Source organism: Pleurodeles waltl, chromosome 8 (genome assembly GCF_031143425.1).
Source record: "Pleurodeles waltl isolate 20211129_DDA chromosome 8, aPleWal1.hap1.20221129, whole genome shotgun sequence".
In the NCBI taxonomy this organism is placed as follows: domain Eukaryota; kingdom Metazoa; phylum Chordata; class Amphibia; order Caudata; family Salamandridae; genus Pleurodeles; species Pleurodeles waltl.
The window spans coordinates 1541032970-1541055461 of record NC_090447.1 but is presented as its reverse complement, the minus strand read 5'-3'; the positions used below and the strand labels follow the sequence as shown (position 1 = coordinate 1541055461).

At 44.6% G+C, this 22492-nt stretch overlaps 1 protein-coding gene across 1 annotated transcript in view; it reads right to left on the bottom strand.

The window, feature by feature from the left end:
• Positions 1-483: 483 nt before the first annotated feature.
• Positions 484-22492, bottom strand: part of TBX15 (T-box transcription factor 15) — a 221249-nt gene continuing 199240 nt past the window's right edge. The window contains exons 7-8 of the mRNA XM_069203003.1: positions 9969-10066; positions 484-4475 (exon numbers count right to left, since the gene is read on the bottom strand). Of these exons, the coding sequence (XP_069059104.1) occupies positions 3694-4475; positions 9969-10066 (880 nt within the window). The 3' untranslated portion in view covers positions 484-3693. The remainder of the gene's footprint in view (positions 4476-9968; positions 10067-22492) is intronic.

The window sequence follows — 22492 nt, the reverse complement described above, 5'->3', positions numbered from 1 at the left end:
TAGAACATATAGAGCCACATCCACCACAGTTGGATTGTTGATCATCTCTAACCTGATAATAATACTGAATACCTTGTTTAGTTTCATCTGTCAAACATTCGCAGCTCGTGCCTTATATACTAGATAGCGATTGTTTCAATAAATGCATTCCACAACCTCTCTGGGGAGTCAGAGTGTCATGTTCAGGTTGCCATGGTCACCCTTTACCCCGGAGAGTTTGGAGGTTTCAGGGGAGGCTCTGTGAGCTAGCCAGGAGTTAGGCCGACAGCTACTAACAGTGTGGATAGACTCAGGCTCCCCCAGTCTGCAGGGCTGTCGTTCTAAACACACAGTCCTATTACCAAAGTAGGAACTGCATAACATCCTACACTATTCCATTTGTTTTACCTCTGCAGAATGTTCAACAGTTTTTTTGTAAACTTTAGGTCTTGAGACACTCAGTATGTATATCTTTCTGAAACATAAAAAGAGCAAAAACAATAATAAAATATATAACGGCAAAAATTTATTGCGCATCATTCTGTGCAAGGCACTTATACACAAAGTCACGTGCCTAGGGCACGGTTTTATACAGCTTTGGGTTCAGACACTTTACATACGCTTCACTTGCCAGCTGCTATAGTTTGCGTACTGAATTCTCATTAGGCACTTAAATACACTTATATACAGCACTTCAAAACAAATCCCACCAAAGGCTTCATCAGATGTCCTGGTGTTAACTTTAACACACAACTTCAAATCTGTATTTGTTCTCTTAGAACTCGGTTCTCTCAGCCACCCCCGCCCAACCCAAAAACCCAAAGCAAAAATTAAATAGGCACTTAATGGCCCGGCACACTAGAGAGCAACTTGTGCCAAGCAAAGTCAGAGAGCTCCCCTCTAAGTTTACTAATAGGCTGAGGGCCTTACCTTCCCCCAAGATGGTCTGATATAACAGAAGGCATCATTTAGGGAGCTCACTGTTACCCACATGTGCATTGTTCTTTTGTGTTTGAATGTACAACTTTAGATGCCTTCCTCTGACCATTTAAAGCAATAAATAAGAATGCTGCAATGGCTAGCATTGCAAACAACATTGTAAATTTTAGAATCAGTGGAACACATAGATTTCCAAATAGATTAAATAAAGTAAAACTGCCAGAGTGGATGAATGAGAAATAACATTTTATGGATTTTTATGCAAACAATCTCTTTATATTGTTGAAACGGTAAATGGCTCAGTGCTACTGTAATTACACAAAGAAATAAAATAGTGAGGTCAAACATGTGAATAGACAAATAGGGTACAGAATTTGCTTAAACATGTTCCATCCTGCCCAGTCATTGAATTAAAGCTGTTCACAGATAACACAAACGAATTCTGCCAATAACTCTTGTCAACGTTTCGGTCCATAGGAAACGCTGGGCCATCATCAGGACAAAACACGGAAACAGAGTCCACAACCACCAATGAGAGGCGTGCCAGCCGGGCACATCAATGTTTTATTACTGATAATTGTAAAGGTTTCTGCGAGTAGCCACTGTAATTGGGTTGGATGGTTTAGGTGTGTTGAATTATTAAGCAGAATAGCCATAGGGCATCATATGAGTGCCTCGTCAAGAATGCAGGCACTGAACGGAATTGGCTGTGAGGAAACCTGGACAGGTGTCGATAGACTGGGGTGTGGTGCCTACAGTGAAGGCTGGTCCTATAGTAATTAGGCCAACAAAACAATTTGAGCAGCCGGGGAGTCGCTCACCTGTTGTGAACATAGCTGTGAATAGGTATCGATGCAGGTAAATCTGGGACGCGGGAGAACCCTGCTCAAGTTGTTTGGTTGGCTAATTACTGTTGGCCCAGCACTTGAGCTCAGGTTCACACAACCCAGTCTGCCGAGGAGAATCCTAGCTTCTTTGCACCGTTTCATGTCACTGGGTGGTCACAGGAGCTCTGGGCATCTTACTCTTCGCACCAATCCTTAGGGCCTGATTTAGAGTTTGGTGAAAGGAAAACTACTTCACAAACGTGGCGGATATCCCATCCTCCTTGTTACAATCTATATAGGATATGAAGATATCATAATATGGCAGACGGGATATCCGTCACATTTGTGATGTAGTATTCCCTTCCCCCAATATCTAAATCACGCCCTAAATAATTATCCATAAAAATATAAAATATGTCATTTCTCCTTCATCCACTCTGGCAGAGTTTTACTTTATTTGTTTTATTCTCTTGTTTGGTGGGAGTCTAGGTGTTCCAATGATCTGAAAATGTGCAACGTTATTTGAACTTACACAACTTGTAGCAATGTTCTTCTTGATACACATGGCCCATGCTTCATTGTGGTTGAACGGTCAGCTCCAGTTATGTGTATTTTCCTCTGAACACTGGTACCAGCACTAAGTCTTCAGAATGTGATAGGATGACATTAGCAGTGCAGAAACAAATGGATGACATTGCGGGTGTTGGTGCCCTTCTGGTTGAGGTCTATGGGTCATTACCCAGCCCTCACCATTATTTTGTAAACATTTTAAAAGAAAAACAACTACCTTCAGCTTTATCTAGGGTTGCATGACTAGACAGCAACCCCCCACATTGTCCTTCCTTTGCTCATCAGCACACACAAACAAACAGTCTAAATAATCTTACCAACATGCGCACTGTGTGCTTAGCATGTAGCCCTGTTGCATTATTTCTTTGTTTAAAACAGTCCTGGCCGACCATCCAGTTAGGTTAACTAGTATCTTCCGCACCACTGTCCACAACTTGTGAGAGCCGGCTACGTAGCAGACTATATCACTCCGTCATCTTGTGTGAGCCTCCTATGTAGCATACTATATCACTCCATCATCTTGTGTGAGCCTCCTATGTAGCAGACTTCACCATCACCCTCCTACAGCTGACCCTCCTCCTGCATCAGCCCTCATGTAGCAGTAATGTCCTCCTATTTTGACTCTTTTCTCAGGCGCCTCCACAAAGCACCTTCAGAAGGACATTGTGTCCTATTAGTCAGACAACTTGGTTATTTTGAGTTTGGCCAGTCAGGATGTCTTGTTACAGAACAAGTCCAAGTAGCCCTAAAGTGACCAGAATATTACTCTCCCCTTTAGAGAAGTGGTGACCCTACCTGTGGCCTACACATTGGCCAAGATTGTCTTGGCAATGCGTGTACGTGGCATGCACATTTGATGGCAGCATATTGGCATCAATACTCTTGCGTGTCCAATTCAGCTTGTGCTATTTCCTTTGAGAAGAAAAACCTCTCCAGCCCCTCTTCCTGAAATGTCTCTTCTAATCAACTAGTTCCATGTTGCTTTTCTGAGATGTTATTGACCAGTAAGGTTGCACCTTGTCCTCTGGTGGCAGTGACCATGCTGTGGCTGTGCTGCCAGGCCCAACTTGCCCAGTTATCACATGGTAAAGAGTTTATATGATCTCTTTTTCCTTTGGTGTGTTGTCCAGGAGGAACAAAGGGCACCTGTCTGAAGAGACGGTTATAGTGGCCAAAGTTCTTGGTAACTCAGAATGTTTTTGTACAGACAATGACCTAATGCTGTTTACATCCTCATAAGTGCCCCAGGAAGTTACAGTAAGTTCTTTGAGAACTTTGCTCATTCCTCACTGCTCCTTTTTCAAAAGAGTTCCTCAGGTGAGATTCGTCTGGAGTCTCAAGTATTCCCACCTCCACACTCCCTAGAGAGATCAAACGTTCAAACCATGTGCACTGACATCTGAGAGGAGGATCCAGTCACCGCCCCATACTGCCTGCTGTCACACATATTTCCAGCCTGCTGATTGGCTGCTTGGGCATTCATCATGTGCATGCTGTCCATCCCGGCTGAAAGGTATTGCCTCTCGCCAAAGGCACCGTTGGAAGGGGAGGAGCAGAGTAAAGTGCTTTGGGGTGCAGTCAGTTTCTCTGGGCTTGCTGCAAGCCGTGGCGATGCGGGGAAGTTATACCCATAAAGATTGTATGGGTTGTGGAGGGAGAAGGCATTGTAGGAGCTTTGCTGCATGTGTCCACCACCAAACATGTGGGAGGATGAAGTGCTTGAGGCAGAGTTACCTGCTTGCATAACATACTGAAACTGAGAGGATGGAAAGGACCCTAGCTGTCCTCCGTAGGCTTCCATCTTGCTGTTTGAGGGGATGGAGGAAGGAGCAGGCATTGCAGAGAGTAAGGATGATGTCCTCTGGGGCATGAATGTTTCTGAAGACTGGTTGGCCGAAGCATTGCCACTCTGAAGTCTGTTGTAACCACTGTCGCTGAGAGCTGGGTAACTCTGGAGGGCCGCCATGTTGCTTCGGGCACATGGCGGGTAATCAGAGAGGTTGAGGTTGCACAGCTGGCTCTCCCTACAACCCACATTGAAGGTGTTTGGGGCCAGATGGAAGGTGGGAGGAGAACAAGAGGGGGATAGGAGGTGGGACGAGGCTGAAGGCGAAGGTGTTCCAGTGCTGGAAGCTGTCGGGGACGTACCAGTACTGCCACCTGCAAGTCAAGCAAAACAGCATTAGTGATGGAGATGCACTGAGATATGGCACAGTCTGTATGTAATGATGGACATTACAGGCGCAATTTCAAACAAAAAACATTTTCAACAGTAACTTCAACAGGGACAGGGCACAGGAAGCCTCACTCCTGTAATCAATTGCTAGCTCAGTGGCTTATCTAAGGCAACACTCAGTACATTTGATCTAGTCACCCACTCACACATCAATTGCTCTGCCACTCATACAATTTGTATATCCATCGTCTCACTAATAGCTTGCAGCGGGTGCCCTGCAAAACGTATAACACAAAGCAATCACAGAAGAATGCACATTACACCCATCAGAGGACATAAAATAAATTCCAGGAGTTATAGGCACAAACATCAAAACTCTGCTAAAGGCCATCAAACCACTAAAAGCCTCTGTTCTTTACTCATCCAACTCATACTTCAATCAGTCAATAAAACATCTGCATATTTGGCCAAGTAATCACTCAGTCAGAATATGGCTCAATTAACCATACATATAGGGCGTGATTCACAACGCTAAACGTAAACATGAAGTTCTGAACTTAGACTTCAGGTCCAAAGATAGACTTCAGTTCTAAACTCAGACTTCAGGTCTAAAGTTAGACTTTAGGTATAAATGTAGACTTCATGTCTAAACTTGCCACTCAATGAATCATTCAATCACTCTTCCAGCCACCCAAAAAACAATTTAACCACTCATAAAACCTCCCAATCACTTACAAGCACTCAGTCAGTCATTCAGCTGCTCGCTGTATCAGATGTACACAACCTCTACCCAAAACAACAAACCACATCTGCTTTTTCTTGCCATACAGAGTCTGCAATGGCAGCACCAAGATCATCCCTGCATTTAGATCCCCAAGATCACTCCTGCACTGAGATCCCTGAGATCATCTCTGCATTTTAATCTCTCTTAGATCACATCTGCTTTGTCAACCCTCAAATCACCTCTGGATTGTGATCCTTCAGATCACATTGGAATTGCCAGTTCTGATATCACTTCTGCATTGTGATCCTTGAGATCACCTCTGCATTGTGATCCACTGAGATCACCCCTACATTGCAATCTCCGAGATCACCCTAAATTGCAATCACTGTGATCACATCTGCATTGTGATCTCTGAGATCACCTATGCATTGTGATCCACTGAGATCACCCCTGCATTGTGATCCACTGAGATCACCCCTACATTGCAATCCCCGAGATCACCCCTAGATTGCAATCACTGAGGTCACATCTGAATTGATGCCCTCAAGCCACCTCTGTAGTGGAATCCCTGAGATCACCTCTGCATTGAGATCCCGGAGATCACCACTCACTTAATAGCTATTAGATCACCTCTGCATCAACTGTCCTGAACTCGCCTCTGCATTAATAGTTTGAAAACTAATGAAAAATTTGGCTACGATTTACTAGAACTACTGCAGCCATTTCTTACTCATAGTAACCATGCATTCAAATTCTGCCCATCTATGACGTGTAAAAATCCTTGAGATCACTCCTGCATTATCTCTTCTGATATCGCCTGTGCATTGAGATCCCTGAGATCACTCCTGCACTTAAATCTGTGAGATCACTTCTGCATTGAGAGCCCTAAGATTACTTCTGCATTCACTCTCCTGAGATCACCTCTACATTGAGGTCCCCGAGATCACTCCTGCACTTATATCCATGAGATCACTTCTGCATTGAGATGCCTAGGATCACTTCTGCATTCACTCTCCTGAGATCGCCTCTGCATTGAGGTCCCTGAGATCACTCCTGCACTTAGATATGTGAGATCACTTCTGCATTGAGATCCCTAAGGTCACTTCTGCATTAAGAGCATCTTTGCTGTCCAGTCTTCCGCGTGGGCTCTTTCAAATACAACACTGCACTCATTTTCTCTCAGGATCGGCATTCTATACTACATCCCTGTAGAATATGTATGAGGATTTACCATATTAATTTATACCAATGGTAGCAGTGTTCCTGTGGTGTGTATCTGATAGTAATGTTTATGTGATTTGTATCTGGTAGGTATGTTTCCTTGGTGTGAATCTGGCAGTAGTGTTTCTGTGGTGTGTCTCTGATAAAAATATTAATGTTGTGTACCTGGTAGTGGTGTTTTGTGGTATGCATTTGGTACTAGTGTTTTGTGGTGAGTATTCAATAGCACTGTTTTGTGGTATGTATTTGGTGGTAGTGTTTCTGTGGTGTGTATCTGGTAGTAATATTAATGTTGTGTATCTGGTAGTGGTGTTTTGTGGTGTGCCTTTGGTACTAGTGTTTTGAGGTGAGTACTCAGTAGAACTGTTCTGTGGTTTGCGTTTGGTGTTAGTGTTTCTATGCTGTGTATTTGGTGGTAGTGTTTCTGTGGTGTGTATCCGGTGGTTGTGTTTCTGTGGTGTGCTTCTGATAGTAATAATTATGTGCTGTGTACCAGGTAGTCATGTTTTGTGACCCCTATTTGATACTAGTGGTTTGTGGTGAGTATCTAGTAGCACCGTTTTGTGGTGTATATTTGGTGTTAATATTTCTGTGTGTGTATCTGGTAGTAGCGTTTCTGTGGTGTGCATTTGATAGTAGTATTTATGTGGTGTGTACCTGGCAGTCGTGTTTTGTGATAATTATTTAGTAGCACTGTTTGTGGTGTGTATTTGGTGGTAGTCTTTCTTTAGTGTGCATCTGGTGGTAGTCTTTCTGTGGTGTGTATTTGCTAATAGTGTTTCTGCAGTGTGCATTTGGTAGCAGTGTTTCTGTGGTGTGTATTTGGTGGTAGTGTTTCTGTGGTGTGTATTTGGTGGTAGTCTTTCTGTGCTGTGTATTCGGTGGTAGTGTTTCTGTGGTGTGCATCTGGTGGTAGTCTTTCTGTGGTGTGTATTTGGTGGTAGTGTTTGCATCTTTTGGTAGTCTTTCTATGGTGTGCATTTGGTGGCAGTGTTTCTGCGGTGTGTATTTGGTGATAGTCTTTCTGTGCTGTGTATTCGGTGGTAGTGTTTCTGTGGTGTGCATCTGGTGGTAGTCTTTCTGTGGTGTGTATTTGGTGGAAGTGTTTCTGTGCTGTGCATCTTTTGGTAGTCTTTCTATGGTGAGCATTTGGTGGCAGTGTTTCTGCGGTGTGTATTTGATAGTAGAATTTATGTGGTGTGTACCTGGTAGTCATGTTTTGTGATAATTATTTAGTAGCACTGTTTGTGGTGTGTATTTGGTGGTAGTCTTTCTGTAGTGTGCATCTGGTGGTAGTCTTTCTGTGGTGTGTATTTGGTGATAGTGTTTCTGCGGTGTGCATTTGGTAGCAGTGTTTCTGTGGTGTGTATTTGGTGGTAATGTTTTTGTGGTGTGTATTTGGTGATAGTGTTTCTGCGGTGTGCATTTGGTAGCAGTGTTTCTGTGCTGTGTATCTGGTGGTAGTGTTTCTGTGGTGTGTATTTGGTGGTAGTCTTTCTGTGGTGTGTATTTGGTGGTAGTGTTTCTGTGCTGTGTATTCGGTGGTAGTGTTTCTGTGGTGTGCATCTGGTGGTAGTCTTTCTATGGTGTGCATTTGGTGGCAGTGTTTCTGCGGTGTGTATTTGGTGATAGTATTTCTGTCCTGTGTATTTGGTGATAGTGTTTCTGCAGTGTGCATTTGGTGGCAGTGTTTCTGTGGTGTGTATTTGGTGGTAGTGTTTCTGTGGTGTGTATTTGGTGGTAGTCTTTCTGTGCATTCGGTGGTAGTGTTTCTGTGGTGTGCATCTGGTGGTAGTCTTTCTGTGGTGTGTATTTGGTGGTAGTGTTTCTGTGGTGTGCATCTGGTGGTAGTGTTTCTGTGGTGTGCATTTGGTAGCAGTGTTTCTGCGGTGTGTATTTGGTGATAGTCTTTCTGTGGTGTGTATTTGGTGGTAGTGTTTCTGTGGTGTGTATTTGGTGATAGTCTTTCTGTGGTGTGTATTTGGTGGTAGTGTTTCTGTGGTGTGTATTTGGTGGTAGTCTTTCTGTGGTGTGTATTTGGTGGTAGTGTTTCTGTGGTGTGCATTTGGTGGTAGTCTTTCTGTGGTGTGTATTTGGTGGAAGTGTTTCTGTGCTGTGCATCTTTTGGTAGTCTTTCTATGGTGTGCATTTGGTAGCAGTGTTTCTGCGGTGTGTATTTGGTGATAGTCTTTCTGCCCTGTGTATTTGGTGATAGTGTTTCTGCGGTGTGCATTTGGTGGCAGTGTTTCTGTGGTGTGTATTTGGTGGCAGTGTTTCTGTGGTGTGCATATGGTGGTAGTGTTTCTGTGGTGTGTATTTGGTGGCAGTGTTTCTGTGGTGTGCATATGGTGGTAGTGTTTCTGTGGTGTGTATTTGGTGGTAGTGTTTCTGTGGTGTGTATTTGGTGATAGTCTTTCTGTGGTGTGTATTTGGTGGTAGTGTTTCTGTGGTGTGTATTTGGTGGTAGTCTTTCTGTGGTGTGTATTTGGTGGTAGTGTTTCTGTGCTGTGTATTCAGTAGTAGTGTTTCTGTGGTGTGCATCTGGTGGTAGTCTTTCTGTGGTGTGTATTCGGTGGTAGTGTTTCTGTGGTGTGCATCTGGTGGTAGTCTTTCTGTGGTGTGCATTTGGTGGCAGTATTGCTGTGGTGTGTATTTGGTGATAGTCTTTCTGTCCTGTGTATTTGGTGGCAGTGTTTCTGTGGTGTGTTTTTGGTGATAGTCTTTCTGTGCTGTGTATTTGATGGTAGTGTTTCTGTGGTGTGTATTTGGTGGTATTCTTTCTATGGTGTGTATTTGGTGGTAGTGTTTCTGTGGTGTGCATCTGGTGGTAGTCTTTCTATGGTGTGCATTTGGTGGCAGTGTTTCTGCGGTGTGTATTTGGTGGCAGTGTTTCTGTGGTGTGTATTTGGTGGTAGTCTTTCTGTGCTGTGTATTCAGTGGTAGTGTTTCTGTGGTGTGCATCTGGTGGTAGTCTTTCTGTGGTGTGTATTTGGTGGTAGTGTTTCTGTGGTGTGCATCTGGTGGTAGTCTTTCTATGGTGTGCATTTGGTAGCAGTGTTTCTGCGGAGTGTATTTGGTGATAGTCTTTCTGTCCTGTGTATTTGGTGATAGTCTTTCTGTCCTGTGTATTTGGTGGTAGTGTTTCTGTGGTGTGCAGCTGATGGTAGTCTTTCTGTGGTGTGTATTTGGTGGTAGTCTTTCTGTGGAGAATATTTGGTAGTAGCCATATTCTGTGGTGTGTGTATCTGCCAGTAGAGTTGTCTTTGGAGCACAAGTCCAGTACATCCCTATTAACTATAATCAATTAGAACTTCCCAGACTTAGCCTCTCTTAATGTCTGACTGAAAGTGACACCTTAGTCAGCCAAGCTCCATCCAGTCTGCGTCCTTGTCCCACCCGCCTCAAGTTTAATACCCCTGCGAGTGCCATGGGCCCGCATGTCTGCCCTCACCAGCCTGGTCCATGTACACAGGACAAAACAAGATGGAGCCTCCCTTGAGGCCATATTGGCAGGATTGGGGGTGGAGCTCACCTTGCTGCTTCTGCATGGTGGTGAAGTCCTCGAAGGTGAGGGTGCGCACGGGAGGCCTCCAGAAGGCATACGTCTCCATGATGGCCTCCAGCCCGGTCCTGCAAGGGGGGAGACAGAGAAAGACAGGTCAGAGGTCAAGCGATGGGCATTTGGAAATGGTGCTAACAACAAAAGATAAGGGACCAGGAGTATTGATGGTCCTGTGTACAATCTCCCAACAATAGTAACTAAATAAAGGTACACTGTTCCAAGGGAAAAAATGGAAAATGAAAACAGGGAAGACCTGTAATCTCAGGAGCGAGAACCCTCAAGCATCACTCTGGATGATTAGCATCATCATCGGGAATAGCTCCTCGCTAGGCCGGCGCTGCAATGCCTAGTGGGCACCCCGAAGTGGGGGCTCTCAGCCGAATTAATAAGATAGTGACTGAAAAGTTCAACTGCAAAATAAGGGTGCTGTGAGTCACCACCAAAAACAAAGAAAGAGGTTTAAAATTGGTTATTCATCCGTTAAACTCCATCATTTAATCAGTCTAATATAGCAAGGATGAAGACCAAGGTTAAAAACATAGGGGGTGATTCTAACCCTGGCGGGCGGCGGAGGCCGCCCGCCAGAGTTCCCCCCTCCAGAATACCGCACCGCGGTCAGAAGACCGCTGCGGTTATTCTGGGTTTCCCACTGGGCTGGCGGGCGACCGCCAAAAGGCCGCCCGCCAACCCAGTGGGAAACACCCTTCCCACGAGGAAGCCGGCTCCGAATGGAGCCGGCGGAGTGGGAAGGTGCGACGGGTGCAGTTGCACCCATCGCGAATTTCAGTGTCTGCAAAGCAGACACTGAAATTCTTTGTGGGGCCCTCTTACGGGGGCCCCTGCAGTGCCATGCCATCGGCATGGGCACTGCAGGGGCCCCCAGGGGCCCCACGACACCCCATACCGCCATCCTGTTCCTGGCGGGCGAACCGCCAGGAACAGGATGGCGGTATGGGGTGTCTGAATCCCCATGGCGGCGCAGCAAGCTGCGCCGCCATGGAGGATTCATGTGGGCAGCGGAAAACCGGCGGGAGACCGCCGGTTTTCCTCTTCTGACCGCAGCCAAACCACCGCGGTCAGAATGCCCTGCGGGGCACCGCCAGCTTGTTGGCGGTGCCCCGCCGACCCTGGCCGCCGGGGTCAGAATGACCCCCATAGTTTTGAAAGTAAAGTAGAGGATTATGCTCAAAAACCTTTCAAAGAGTAATTAAATATAGTAGAGTGTCCTAAACATTAAAAAGAACCTCTGTGATATGGTTGACATGTGTCGCGTCTATTGGTCCATCCGGATCCATTGACGCTTCATCAGGACCTACGTAACTGAAGCTATTTTCACTTCTTACCTGCAACTTTCTTTTTTCAACAGTCTTTTGACTACAAATGAATCGCGATATAACATGTTTGTCGAGACATAACTCTTGTAGTACCGCGAATTAGCTAACTAAGTGATACGTAGCATACGTCAGGTTCATTACAGATACTATTGTTTTAGTAGTGTAATTGAAAAAAACACGTTAAAGGGTCATTGTTCCTTTTCCCTCCTCTCAAGATACATGTTATTTGCTGATGCGATATTTGATTGCATCTCCTTTGATAAAATGTAACTAGGAGCAATCTCTTTTTGAGGATATTGTATTGTCACAATTTGTATAAAATTAGTGTCCACTGATATATTACTCATGAATCGTATCAACGACATATGGGGATGGGGGAAACATATGTGATCTTCGTACATTTTCAGTACAGATATGCTCTTTTGACCAACAATATATGATAAGGAACTTTCAAAAATGGATATATGCTTAAGAACAGACGAATAGGGACCGTATGAATTCGGCTCAATATTGCACGGATGGAGCCTCGTCGATACAAACTCTCTTTGGAGTATCACCGCAACCATTTCTCATTTTATTACATCATTTATTACTCTTTTTTGTCACTCTTCTACACTTATTTGTCTTGGAAAAATAGTAGAATAATATTCAAACAGGGTGGAGATTATATCGATTCACCCTGGGGTTTTTACTTTCCAGTTTAACACTCGCGGGTGACCCTGATTGCGTCTATCTTCTTGCTGAATAGTTTGTTCTTTCCCTTCTAGAATAAATGTCCACATCCCTTCTATTCACTTGCCAGCACTTACTAATTAATCCCATATCGCTTTCACGCTCTTCCCTCTTTTGGGGGTTTTCCGAAAGACAAGCATGTCTTATGGCGACAACTGACTTTCTGAAAAACTTGAATGACTTTTCTTTCAGGCACTCTGGATGACAGCTTCAACGTTTCATTTTCTTTCTTTCTCCTAACAGAGGTCTTCTGATTAACATTTGTATTCTTTTGCAGCCTTGGGAAAGCCCCAGGTGTGCATACCGCTAGGGGGAGAAACACGTGTTGGCTGTTGTTCTTCTTTCCATATGTCACAATAAAATATCTATTGAATTTACGGACTGGACTCAACGTGTCTTTCAAAACCCAACCGTGATATGAAGATCTTTTCATTTTTCAGTATTAAGATGGACTAATGATGATCTTACCAATATTCTGCTGTAGTTCTATTTATCTTAGTTGAAAGAAAAAGGGGGTCCACAACTCCTTGGTAGCCCACATCTCTGAGAAATAAGGGTATTCCAACATTAGAGGAGAGTGTTGGACCCTTTTGGAGTGCAGCTTCTAGTACATAAGATGCCCGGTGGTCCTTTATCGAGCTACCTCACAAGACAGTCCGTCCTCGGCTTGAACCCTCAGGCCTGCTAGCCCATATCGCATGCCTGCCCTCCCTCTGAACAGATACCAATGATGTGATGGTTGAACCTTTCATGTTCATCAGTCAACCCTCAAGAGATCCTTAGAAGGGCAACTGAGACTTCAGAACAACTCTGTCATATTCTGAAAATCTTTAAAGGCTGACTTATTCAACAGAGGTAGGATGAGCCAGTCGTCCGTAAGACATTCCTCGTCTGTTGGTCCTCCAAGCACTAGCTGGTCAGACACCTAAAACCAATAAGCCACCTTCACCCTGGGCCTCTAGAGTTCTGTTCCATTAGAGCGTCCCATCTTCTGTGACATATTCCTTGGAGGGCATCTTCAGCCCACCCTCCCTGTAGTCGATCTCGATCTTACAATGTCAGTTTTTGGAAAGTACTAACCTGCTGTCCACTAATGTTTATATGTTCATGTGTGCCCTCACCCTAATGTACGCTGATCACACTAATGTTTATTCGTGCCCTCACACTAATGGACCCTTATCCCACTAAGGTTTATACGTGCCCTCACCCTAATGTACTCTGAGCGCCCTCTAATGTTTATATGTGCTCTCACCCTAATGTACCCTGATCCCACTGATGTTTACATGTGCCCTCACCCTACTGTACCCTGATCCCACTGATGTTTATATGTGCCCTCACCCTAATGTACCCTGATCCCCCTAATGTCTATATGTGCCCTCATCCTCATGTACTCTGATTCCAATAATGTTTATACATGCCCTTACCCTAATGTACTCTGATACCACTGATGTTTATTCCTGCCCTTACCCTAATGTACACTGATCCCACTAATGTTTATTCCTGCCCTTACCCTAATGTACTCTGATCCCACTAATGTCTAAATGTGCCCTCATCCTCATGTACTCTGATTCCAATAATGTTTATACATGCCCTTACCCTACTGTACCCTTATCCCACTGATGTTTATATGTGCCCTCACCCTAATGTACCCTGATCCCCCTAATGTCTATATGTGCCCTCATCCTCATGTACTCTGATTCCAATAATGTTTATACATGCCCTTACCCTAATGTACTCTGATACCACTGATGTTTATTCCTGCCCTTACCCTAATGTACACTGATCCCACTAATGTTTATACCTGCCCACACCCTAATGTACCCTGAGTGCTTGCTAATGTTTATATCTGCCCTCACCCTAATGTACCTTGAGTGCACACTAATGTTTATATGTGCTCTCACCCTAATGTTCTCTGATCCCACTAATGTTTATATGTGCTCTCACCCTAATGTACTCTGATCCCACTAATGTTTATATGTGCCCTCACACTAATGTACTCTGAACGTCCACTAATGTTTATATGTGCTCTCACCCTAATGATCCCTGATCCCATTAATGTTTATATGTGCTCTCATCCTAATGTACTCTGATCCCACTGATGTTTATATGTGCCCTCACACTAATGTACTCTGATCCCACTCATGTTTATACCTGCCCACACCCTAATGTTCTCTGATCCCACTAATGTTTATCTGTGCTCTCACTCTAATGTACTCTGATCCCACTAATGTTTATATGTGCCTTCACCTTAATGTACTCTGCGTGCCCGGTAATGTGTATATATGCCCTCACACTAACGTACTCTGCATGCCCACCAATCTTTATATGTGCCCACGACCTTTTGTACTCTGAGTGCCCCCTAATCTTTATATGTGCCCTCACACTAATGTACTCTGATCTTACTAATGTTTATATGTGCCCTCACCCTAATGTACTCTAATCCCGCTAATATTTACTTACGCCCTCACCCTAATGTACTCTGATCCCACTAATGTTTATATGTGCTTTCACCCATATGTACTCTGAGCGCCCACTAATGTTTATGTGTGCTCTCACCCTAATGTACCTTGATCCAACTAATGTTTATATGTGCTCTCATCCTAATGTACTCTGATCCCACTAATGTTTATACCTGCCCACACCCTAATGTACTCTGATCCCACTAATGCTTATACCGGCCCTCAGCCTAATGTATCCTGAGTGCTCGCTAATGTTTATACCTGCCCTCACCCTAATGTACCCTGAGTGCTCACTAATGTTTATATGTGCCCTCACCCTAATGTTCTCTGATCCCACTAATGTTTATATGTGCCGTCACACTAATGTACTCTGATCCCACTAATGTTTATACGTGCTCTCACCCTAATGTACTCTGAGCGCCCTCTAATGTTTATATGTGCTCTCACCCTAATGTACCCTGATCCCACTAATGTTTACATGTGCTCTCACCCTAATGTAGCTTGATCCCACTAATGTTTATATGTGCCCTCACCCTAATGTACTCTGATCCCACTAATATTTATCTGTGTCCTCACACTAATGGACTCTTATCCCACTACTCTTTATACTTGCCCACACCCTAATGTACTCTGATCCCACTAATGTTGATGTGTGCTCTCACTCTAATCTACTCTGATCCCACTCATGTTTATATGTGCCCTTACACTAACGTACTCTGTATGCCCTCTAATCGTTATATGTGCCCTCACACTAATGTACTCTGATCCCACTAATGTTTATATGTGCTCTCACCCTAATGTACTCTGATCCATCTAATGTTTATATGTGCCCTCACCTTAAAATACTCTGATCTTACTAATGTTTATATGTGTCTTCACCCTAATGTACGCTGATCCCACTAATGTTTATATGTGCTCTCACCCTAATGTACTCTGATTCCACTAATTTTATATGTGCTCTCACACTAATGTACTCTGATCCCACCAATGTTTATACCTGCCCTCACCCTAATGTAACCTGAGTGCTCACTAATGTTTATACCTTCCCTCACCCTAATGTACCCTGAGTGCTCACTAATGGTTATATGTGCTCTCACCCTAATGTACTCTGAGGACCGACCAATGTTTATATGTGCCTTCACCCTAATGTACTCAGATCCCACTAATGTTTATACGTTCCCTCACCCTAATGTACTCTGATCCCACTAATGTTTATACGTGCCCTCACCCTAATGTACGCTGATCCCACTAATGTTTATATGTGCCCTCACGCTAATGTACCCTGAGTGCTCACTAATGGTTATATGTGCTCTCACCCTAATGTACTCTGAGGACCGACTAATGTTTATATGTGTCGTCACCCTAATGTACCCTGATCCCACTAATGTTTACATGTGCTTTCACCCTAATGTAGCTTGATCCCACTAATGTTTATATGTGCCCTCGCCCTAATGTACTCTGATCCCACTAATGTTTATATGTGCTCTCACCCTATTGTACTCTGAGCACCCTCTAATGTTTATATGTGCTCTCACCCTAATATACCCTGATCCCACTAATGTTTACATTATGCTCTCACCCTAATGTAGCTTGATCCCACTAATGTTTATATGTGCCCTCACCCTAATGTACTCGGATCCCACTAATATTTATATGTGTCCTCACTCTAATGGACTCTGATCCCACTACTCTTTATACCTGCCCACACCCTAATGTACTCTGATCCCACTAATGTTGATGTGTGCTCTCACTCTAATGTACTCTGATCCCACTCATGTTTATATGTGCCCTTACCCTAATGTACTCTGCGTGCCCTGTAATATTATATATGTGCCCTTACTCTAACGTACTCTGTATGCCCTCTAATCGTTATATGGGCCCTCACACTAATGTACTCTGATCCCACTAATGTTTATATGTGCTCTCACCCTAATGTACCCTGATCCCACTAATGATTATATCTGCCCTCACCCTAATGTACTCCGACCCCACTAATGTTTATATGTACTGTCACACTTATGTGCTCTGCGTGCTCACTAATCTTTATATGTTCCTTCACACTAATGTACTCTGATCCATCTAATGTTTATATGTGCCCTCACCTTAAAATACTCTGATCTTACTGATGTTTATATTTACCCTCACCCTAATGTACGCTGATCCCACTAATATTTATATGTTCTCTCACCCTAATGTACTCTGATCCAGAGGGGTCCGATCTTCCGTTGGATCCCCGCCAACACCAGAAAGAACGTGACCCACGCCCTCGTCACGAGCCGCCTGGACTACGGCAACACCCTATATGCAGGAACCACCGCTAAACTCCAGAAAAGTCTGCAACGAATTCAAAACGCCTCTGCCCGCCTCATCCTCAACATACCCCGCAACAGCCACATCTCCGCCCACCTGAGACACCTGCACTGGCTTCCCGTCAACAAAAGGATCACCTTCCGACTCCTCACCCACGCACACAAAGCCCTCCACAACAAGGGACCCGAATACATCAACCGCCGCCTCAGCTTCTACACACCCACCCGTCCTCTTCGCTCCGCCAACCTCGCTCTTGCCGCCGTCCCTCGCATCTGCCGCACCACGGCGGGTGGGAGGTCCTTCTCCTACCTGGCGGCCAAGACATGGAACTCCCTCCCCACCATCCTCAGGACCACCCAGGACCACTCTGCTTTCCAGAGACTATTCAAGACCTGGCTCTTCGAGCAGCAGTAACCCCCTCCCCCTAGCGCCTTGAGACCCGCACGGGTGAGTAGCGCGCTTTATAAATGTTCATGATTTGATTTGATTTGATTTGATCCCACTAATGTTTATACCTGCCCTCACCCTAATGTAACCTGAGTGCTCACTAATGTTTATACCTGCCCTCACCCTAATGTACCCTGAGTGCTCACTAATGGTTATATGTGCTCTCACCCTAATGTACTCTGAGGACCGACTAATGTTTATATGTGCCTTCACCCTAATTTACTCTGGTCCCACTAATGTTTATACGTTCCCTCACCCTAATGTACACCCATTCCACTAATGTTTATAACTGCCCTCACCCTAATGTACCCTGAGTGCTCACTAATGGTTATATGTGCTCTCACCCTAATGTACTCTGAGGACCAACTAATGTTTATATGTGCCTTCACCCTAATGTACTCTGATCCCACTAATGTTTATATGTGTCCACTCCCTAGTGTACTCTGGGGACTCACTAATGTTTATATGTGCTCTCACCCTAATGTACTCTGATTCGCTAATGTTTATACATTCCCTCACCCTAATGTACTCTGATCCCACTATTTTTTATACGTGCCCTCACCCTAATGTACTCTAATCCCACTAATGTTTATATGTGCTCGTACCCTATTGTACTCTGATCACACTAATGTTGATATGTGCTCTTCCCTAATGTACCCTGATCCCACTAATGTTTATATGTGCTCTCACCCTAATGTAGCATGAATCCACTAATGTTCATATGTGTCCACACCCTAATGTACTCTGGGGACCCACTAATGTTTATACGTGCCCTCACTCTAATGTGCTTCGATCCCACTAATGTTTATACGTTCCCTCACTCTAATGTGCTTCGATCCCACTAACGTTTATACGTTTCCTCACCCTAATGTACTCTGATCCCACTAATGTTTATACGTGCCCTCACCCTAATGTACTCTGATCCCACTAATGTTTATATGTGCTCTCTCCCTAATGTACCCTGATCCCACTAATGTTTATATGTGCTCTCTCCCTAATGTACCCTGATCCCACTAATGTTTATATGCGCTTTCACCCTAATGTAGCTTGAATCCACTAATGTTTATATGTGTCCACACCCTAATGTACTCTGGGGACTCACTAATGTTTATATGTGCTCTCACCCTAATGTACTCTGATCCCACTAATGTTTATACGTGCCCTCACTCTAATGTGCTTCGATCCCACTAATGTTTATACGTTACCTCACTCTAATGTGCTTCGATCCCACTAACGTTTATACGTTCCCTCACCCTAATGTACTCTGATCCCACTAATGTTTATATGTGCCCTCACTCTAAGGTACCCTGACCCCACTAATGTTTATATGTGCACTCACCCTCATGTACTCTGATCCCACTAACGTTTATACGTGCCCTCACCCTAATATACTCTGATCCCACTAATGTTTCTATGTGCCCTCACCCTAATGTACACTGGTCCCACTAATGTTTATATGTGCCCTCACACTAATGGACCCTGATCCCACTAATGTATATACGTGCCCTCACCCTAATGTACTCGGATCCCACTAATGTTTATATTTGCCCTCACTCATGCCCTCTGAGGCCACCAAAGGGTGATTTGTAGCATTTCACCAAGGTGCTAAAATATTAAAAATAACTTTAAAACAAGCAATCCATATAATTTGAATGATTTTGTATTTGTTTCTATCTGAATCATCTGAAATTTGGAAGTAACATTTATTCAGTGCAAAATTTAAATCATCGAGAAATATTCCTGTAAATGTTGACCCACAAAGTCGAATTTTTATGAAACAGATTATCAGTGAAAATTATAACTCTAGATTTAACAAGCTTGAGTCACAAAGGAAAATTGTTAGTGAAAAATGTTTTCACATCTGTGAATTTTTCATTCTGAGTCCAATTGTACCTCAGTGAAAAAATAAAAGAATTCCCTACCCTTTGAGGATCAAATGTCCCACACAAATGGTTGTAGCTTGGACATTTATGGGGTCTTCTAGCACCTTCTGACTCTGGCGAGGGTTCACCTACACAGTGCTAAGCCTACAGTGTGTTAGGCGCATAATGCAGTCGGCTTTTATCCTGAGCCCCGTGAGACATAAATAGAACTGTGAAAATAATGATTATGACCCTACCAAGTCACCGTACATGGCCCTAAAAAGCAGAACTCAATAAGAAAAAACTTGGTCAATGAACATAAAGGACATACTTCTCTGGCTGCCTGGTGGGAGGAACCCCAAATGGTTCTGTGAGTTTTCTCCGAGTTGGAAAAACCTCAAACAAAGATTACTAAAGAGAAATCACGTCCGCGTGCTGCTCTTGAGCATTTGAACATTACTCGTGCATGTAATTGTTCCCAGATTTTGGGAAACGTTCCTCTCTTTCCCCAAAAAATCCCTTTGTTTGAGTGAGACTGCCATGAGTACGATGTTTGCCCCCAACCACAAGCGTGACCTCTGCCCCTGCGTTTATGGAGGAAACCAAACATTAGGGAGGCTTCATTACCAGCCATGTTTTAATCAAGTCTTCCCAATAAAAGGTAAACACAGTTGGTTGAATCTTTTTATCTTGGTCTGTTTTTCCACTGCTATAAAGCTTTAATGATGGGCTGTAAATCAAATGATTTCATTGTCTGAAAAATGGAAAAAGATGGACATATCTCCGCAGGTAATGGGTTCCACATGGGTCCTCCCCTCGGTGCTGTACACCGTCATTGCAAGCACAGATGTAGGATATGGAGGGAGCGGTGCCCAGATGGCAGCAAGATTGGGATACAGGCCAACCTCATCTAGTGTGAGAGAAAAACCCATTGAAGGCAGAGCTTGTGGTCACCCACTCATGCAGCATAACTGGAACTTTCAGACACGTGACCAGAAAATACTCTGTCCTATTATGCTCCATGTATGCTCAGGAAGGGCATCTGGGCGGTTTAGCTAAGGATAACTGAGGTGGAACAAACAAACTGGAACTTGTGGGGAAGCCAAAAATAATTTTTAAAACTGATTTCTGGAAGCTTAAAAGCAGCCAGGCGATGGGGATTGCATCGTGGAAGCACCTGAGACATAAAACCTACAAAATGTGAAACTTTGAAAGATAGAAAAATGTAAAATCATTCAAACTTCTGAAAGTAAAATGTCCCCAATATCTCCAGAAAAACTAAAGCAGTGTTTAAGAAGATTGGAAATGACACAGTTATCCTCTCATCGACCCTCCACAAATATGACTACTCCACCTGGGTGTGGCCAAAATGGACAAAGCCATAACTTTGTAAGGTGGGGATCATAATATGAAATCTCACAAGGGGCAGTCTAGGGGGGTCCTGAGCAGGGTGATATGGCTGTGTGCTCCTCCAAACCACCGCCCCAACCTCTGGGCTGATAGATTAGGGTCCTGGACCCCATAGTCATGTAAACCTTCCCCCCCTACTTAGCACCATCCCTCAGTTTGGTACCCCATGTCTCTCTACATGTTGACTCCTCCTGCATTGGAACCTTTAAACCACTCCCGTGGGCGTGACCGCAAGTTCAGTAGACACCGCGCTTACCCCCAGCGACCACCCACTCAGGCCCAGGTGCTAGTATTCGGACCCACATTCACCACCGTGTAGGTGAAGCACGACAGGACACATACACACCCTTGAGGGGCTTCTCGTCGCCATGTATATCATACACGCAGGCACTGGTGCCAGCTCAGGGAGGCTTTCTTCAAAGTATTTTAAGCTCCTTAGTGGATTCATGGCGCTTCACCTTACAGTCGCTGCTAGTGTGTAAGACTACGGCCAAGATTATCAAAGTTTAACATCACTTTCTTTTTAATGCAGACCCGAAGCAAAATGCTTTTTGGGATTTACAAGCCAACAAAATTTGGTATTTGTATTGGTTTGTAAGAAAAAGTAACACAAAACAGGGTGAAGCTCTGTTTTGCGTTGCTCTGCGTCAAGGGGGTGGTCCACGGGTGGTACATGGGCGTTCCACTGCTACCACCCATGGTTTTTGGCATGAAACCCTATTTACTAACAATAGCAGACAGGGCTTTGGCCCAAAAATAACAGCACTTGGCTACAGGCATTAAAAACGAGAAATGCTCTAATTAGTCCTAACTTTACTCACTCTGCATGTGTTCTGCACTCTACAGCACAAATCCAAGGTAGGAAGAGTTGTAAAGTTTGCCTAGGCACAGCACTTTTCACTGTACAAACCCTCATGCAGACACCTTTGCAGTGTGGTGCAAACGAGCAGGATAGAGTCCTGTCTTTGCAGGTACGGCCCAGTCATGCTCTCTCCCTCTCACGCAACATAGTCGCTGTGCTGCGTTGACTTAGACTTTTGCTAATCTGCGTCTACCCGTACTGCATCTTGGGATACTCTCTTGACCTGGGCCTGTGTTACCAATAGTGAGCTCATTCCTGTTTTTTAAAGAGGTGTGCGCCAGGCACAAACAGGGAAAGATCACCCTATTTTGACGTACGCGCTGCCCTCCCAGCAGCTGAAAACCTGCGCTGCCCTGAGTTCAGTGCATTCAAGTGAAACACTAAGCACTGATGCGTCGCAGTGAGTGACTGCACCCACCCACAGGAGGATGTCTGGGGATCCAGGGGAGTCTTTTGCACCCCTCAATAAGGCTGCCCTCAGGGGGCACACTGACAATACGCTACCTTTGTAAAGCACACTGAGGGCATGTTTGCCTCTGCAGCCATGTCCGTAATACAGCGCGGGTCAGAGTCAAAGTGATTCCCTCACTTGCGTAGGGCATTGCCCACAAGTAAATGAGGCAATGCTCTCACATGATAGCGCTTGTGCTACGTATGCACAGCGCCAATAACATTACAGAACGTGCCGCACCAGCGTCTGCGGCCCCATCTGTAACACCAAAGTGCCCCGGGGTGCACAAAGCGGGGCAGGTACGCCTGTCACACCTCAGGGGCGTTTTCTGTAATCCGCCCCAGGTGACCCAGCCTTTCACCGCCTTTCCCACTAGACTGAGTGCACCCCAGATTTCAGGGGGGCGACTGTGCACAGAAGAAGGCAGGTTTTTGTATTCCAGTGGAGGATTCGTTAGCAGCACTTATCAGAAAGCAGTTTACTAAACACATGATATTGTGCTTAAAAGTTTCATTTAGTCAGCCATTGTCTGTTTTGGTGAGAGCTGTCAGTTAAGTCCTTCTGTGCTGACAGTGAGCAGTAACCCTGCTCGTCCACCTTTCCACTGAGGCTTGAGTTCTTCTGCAC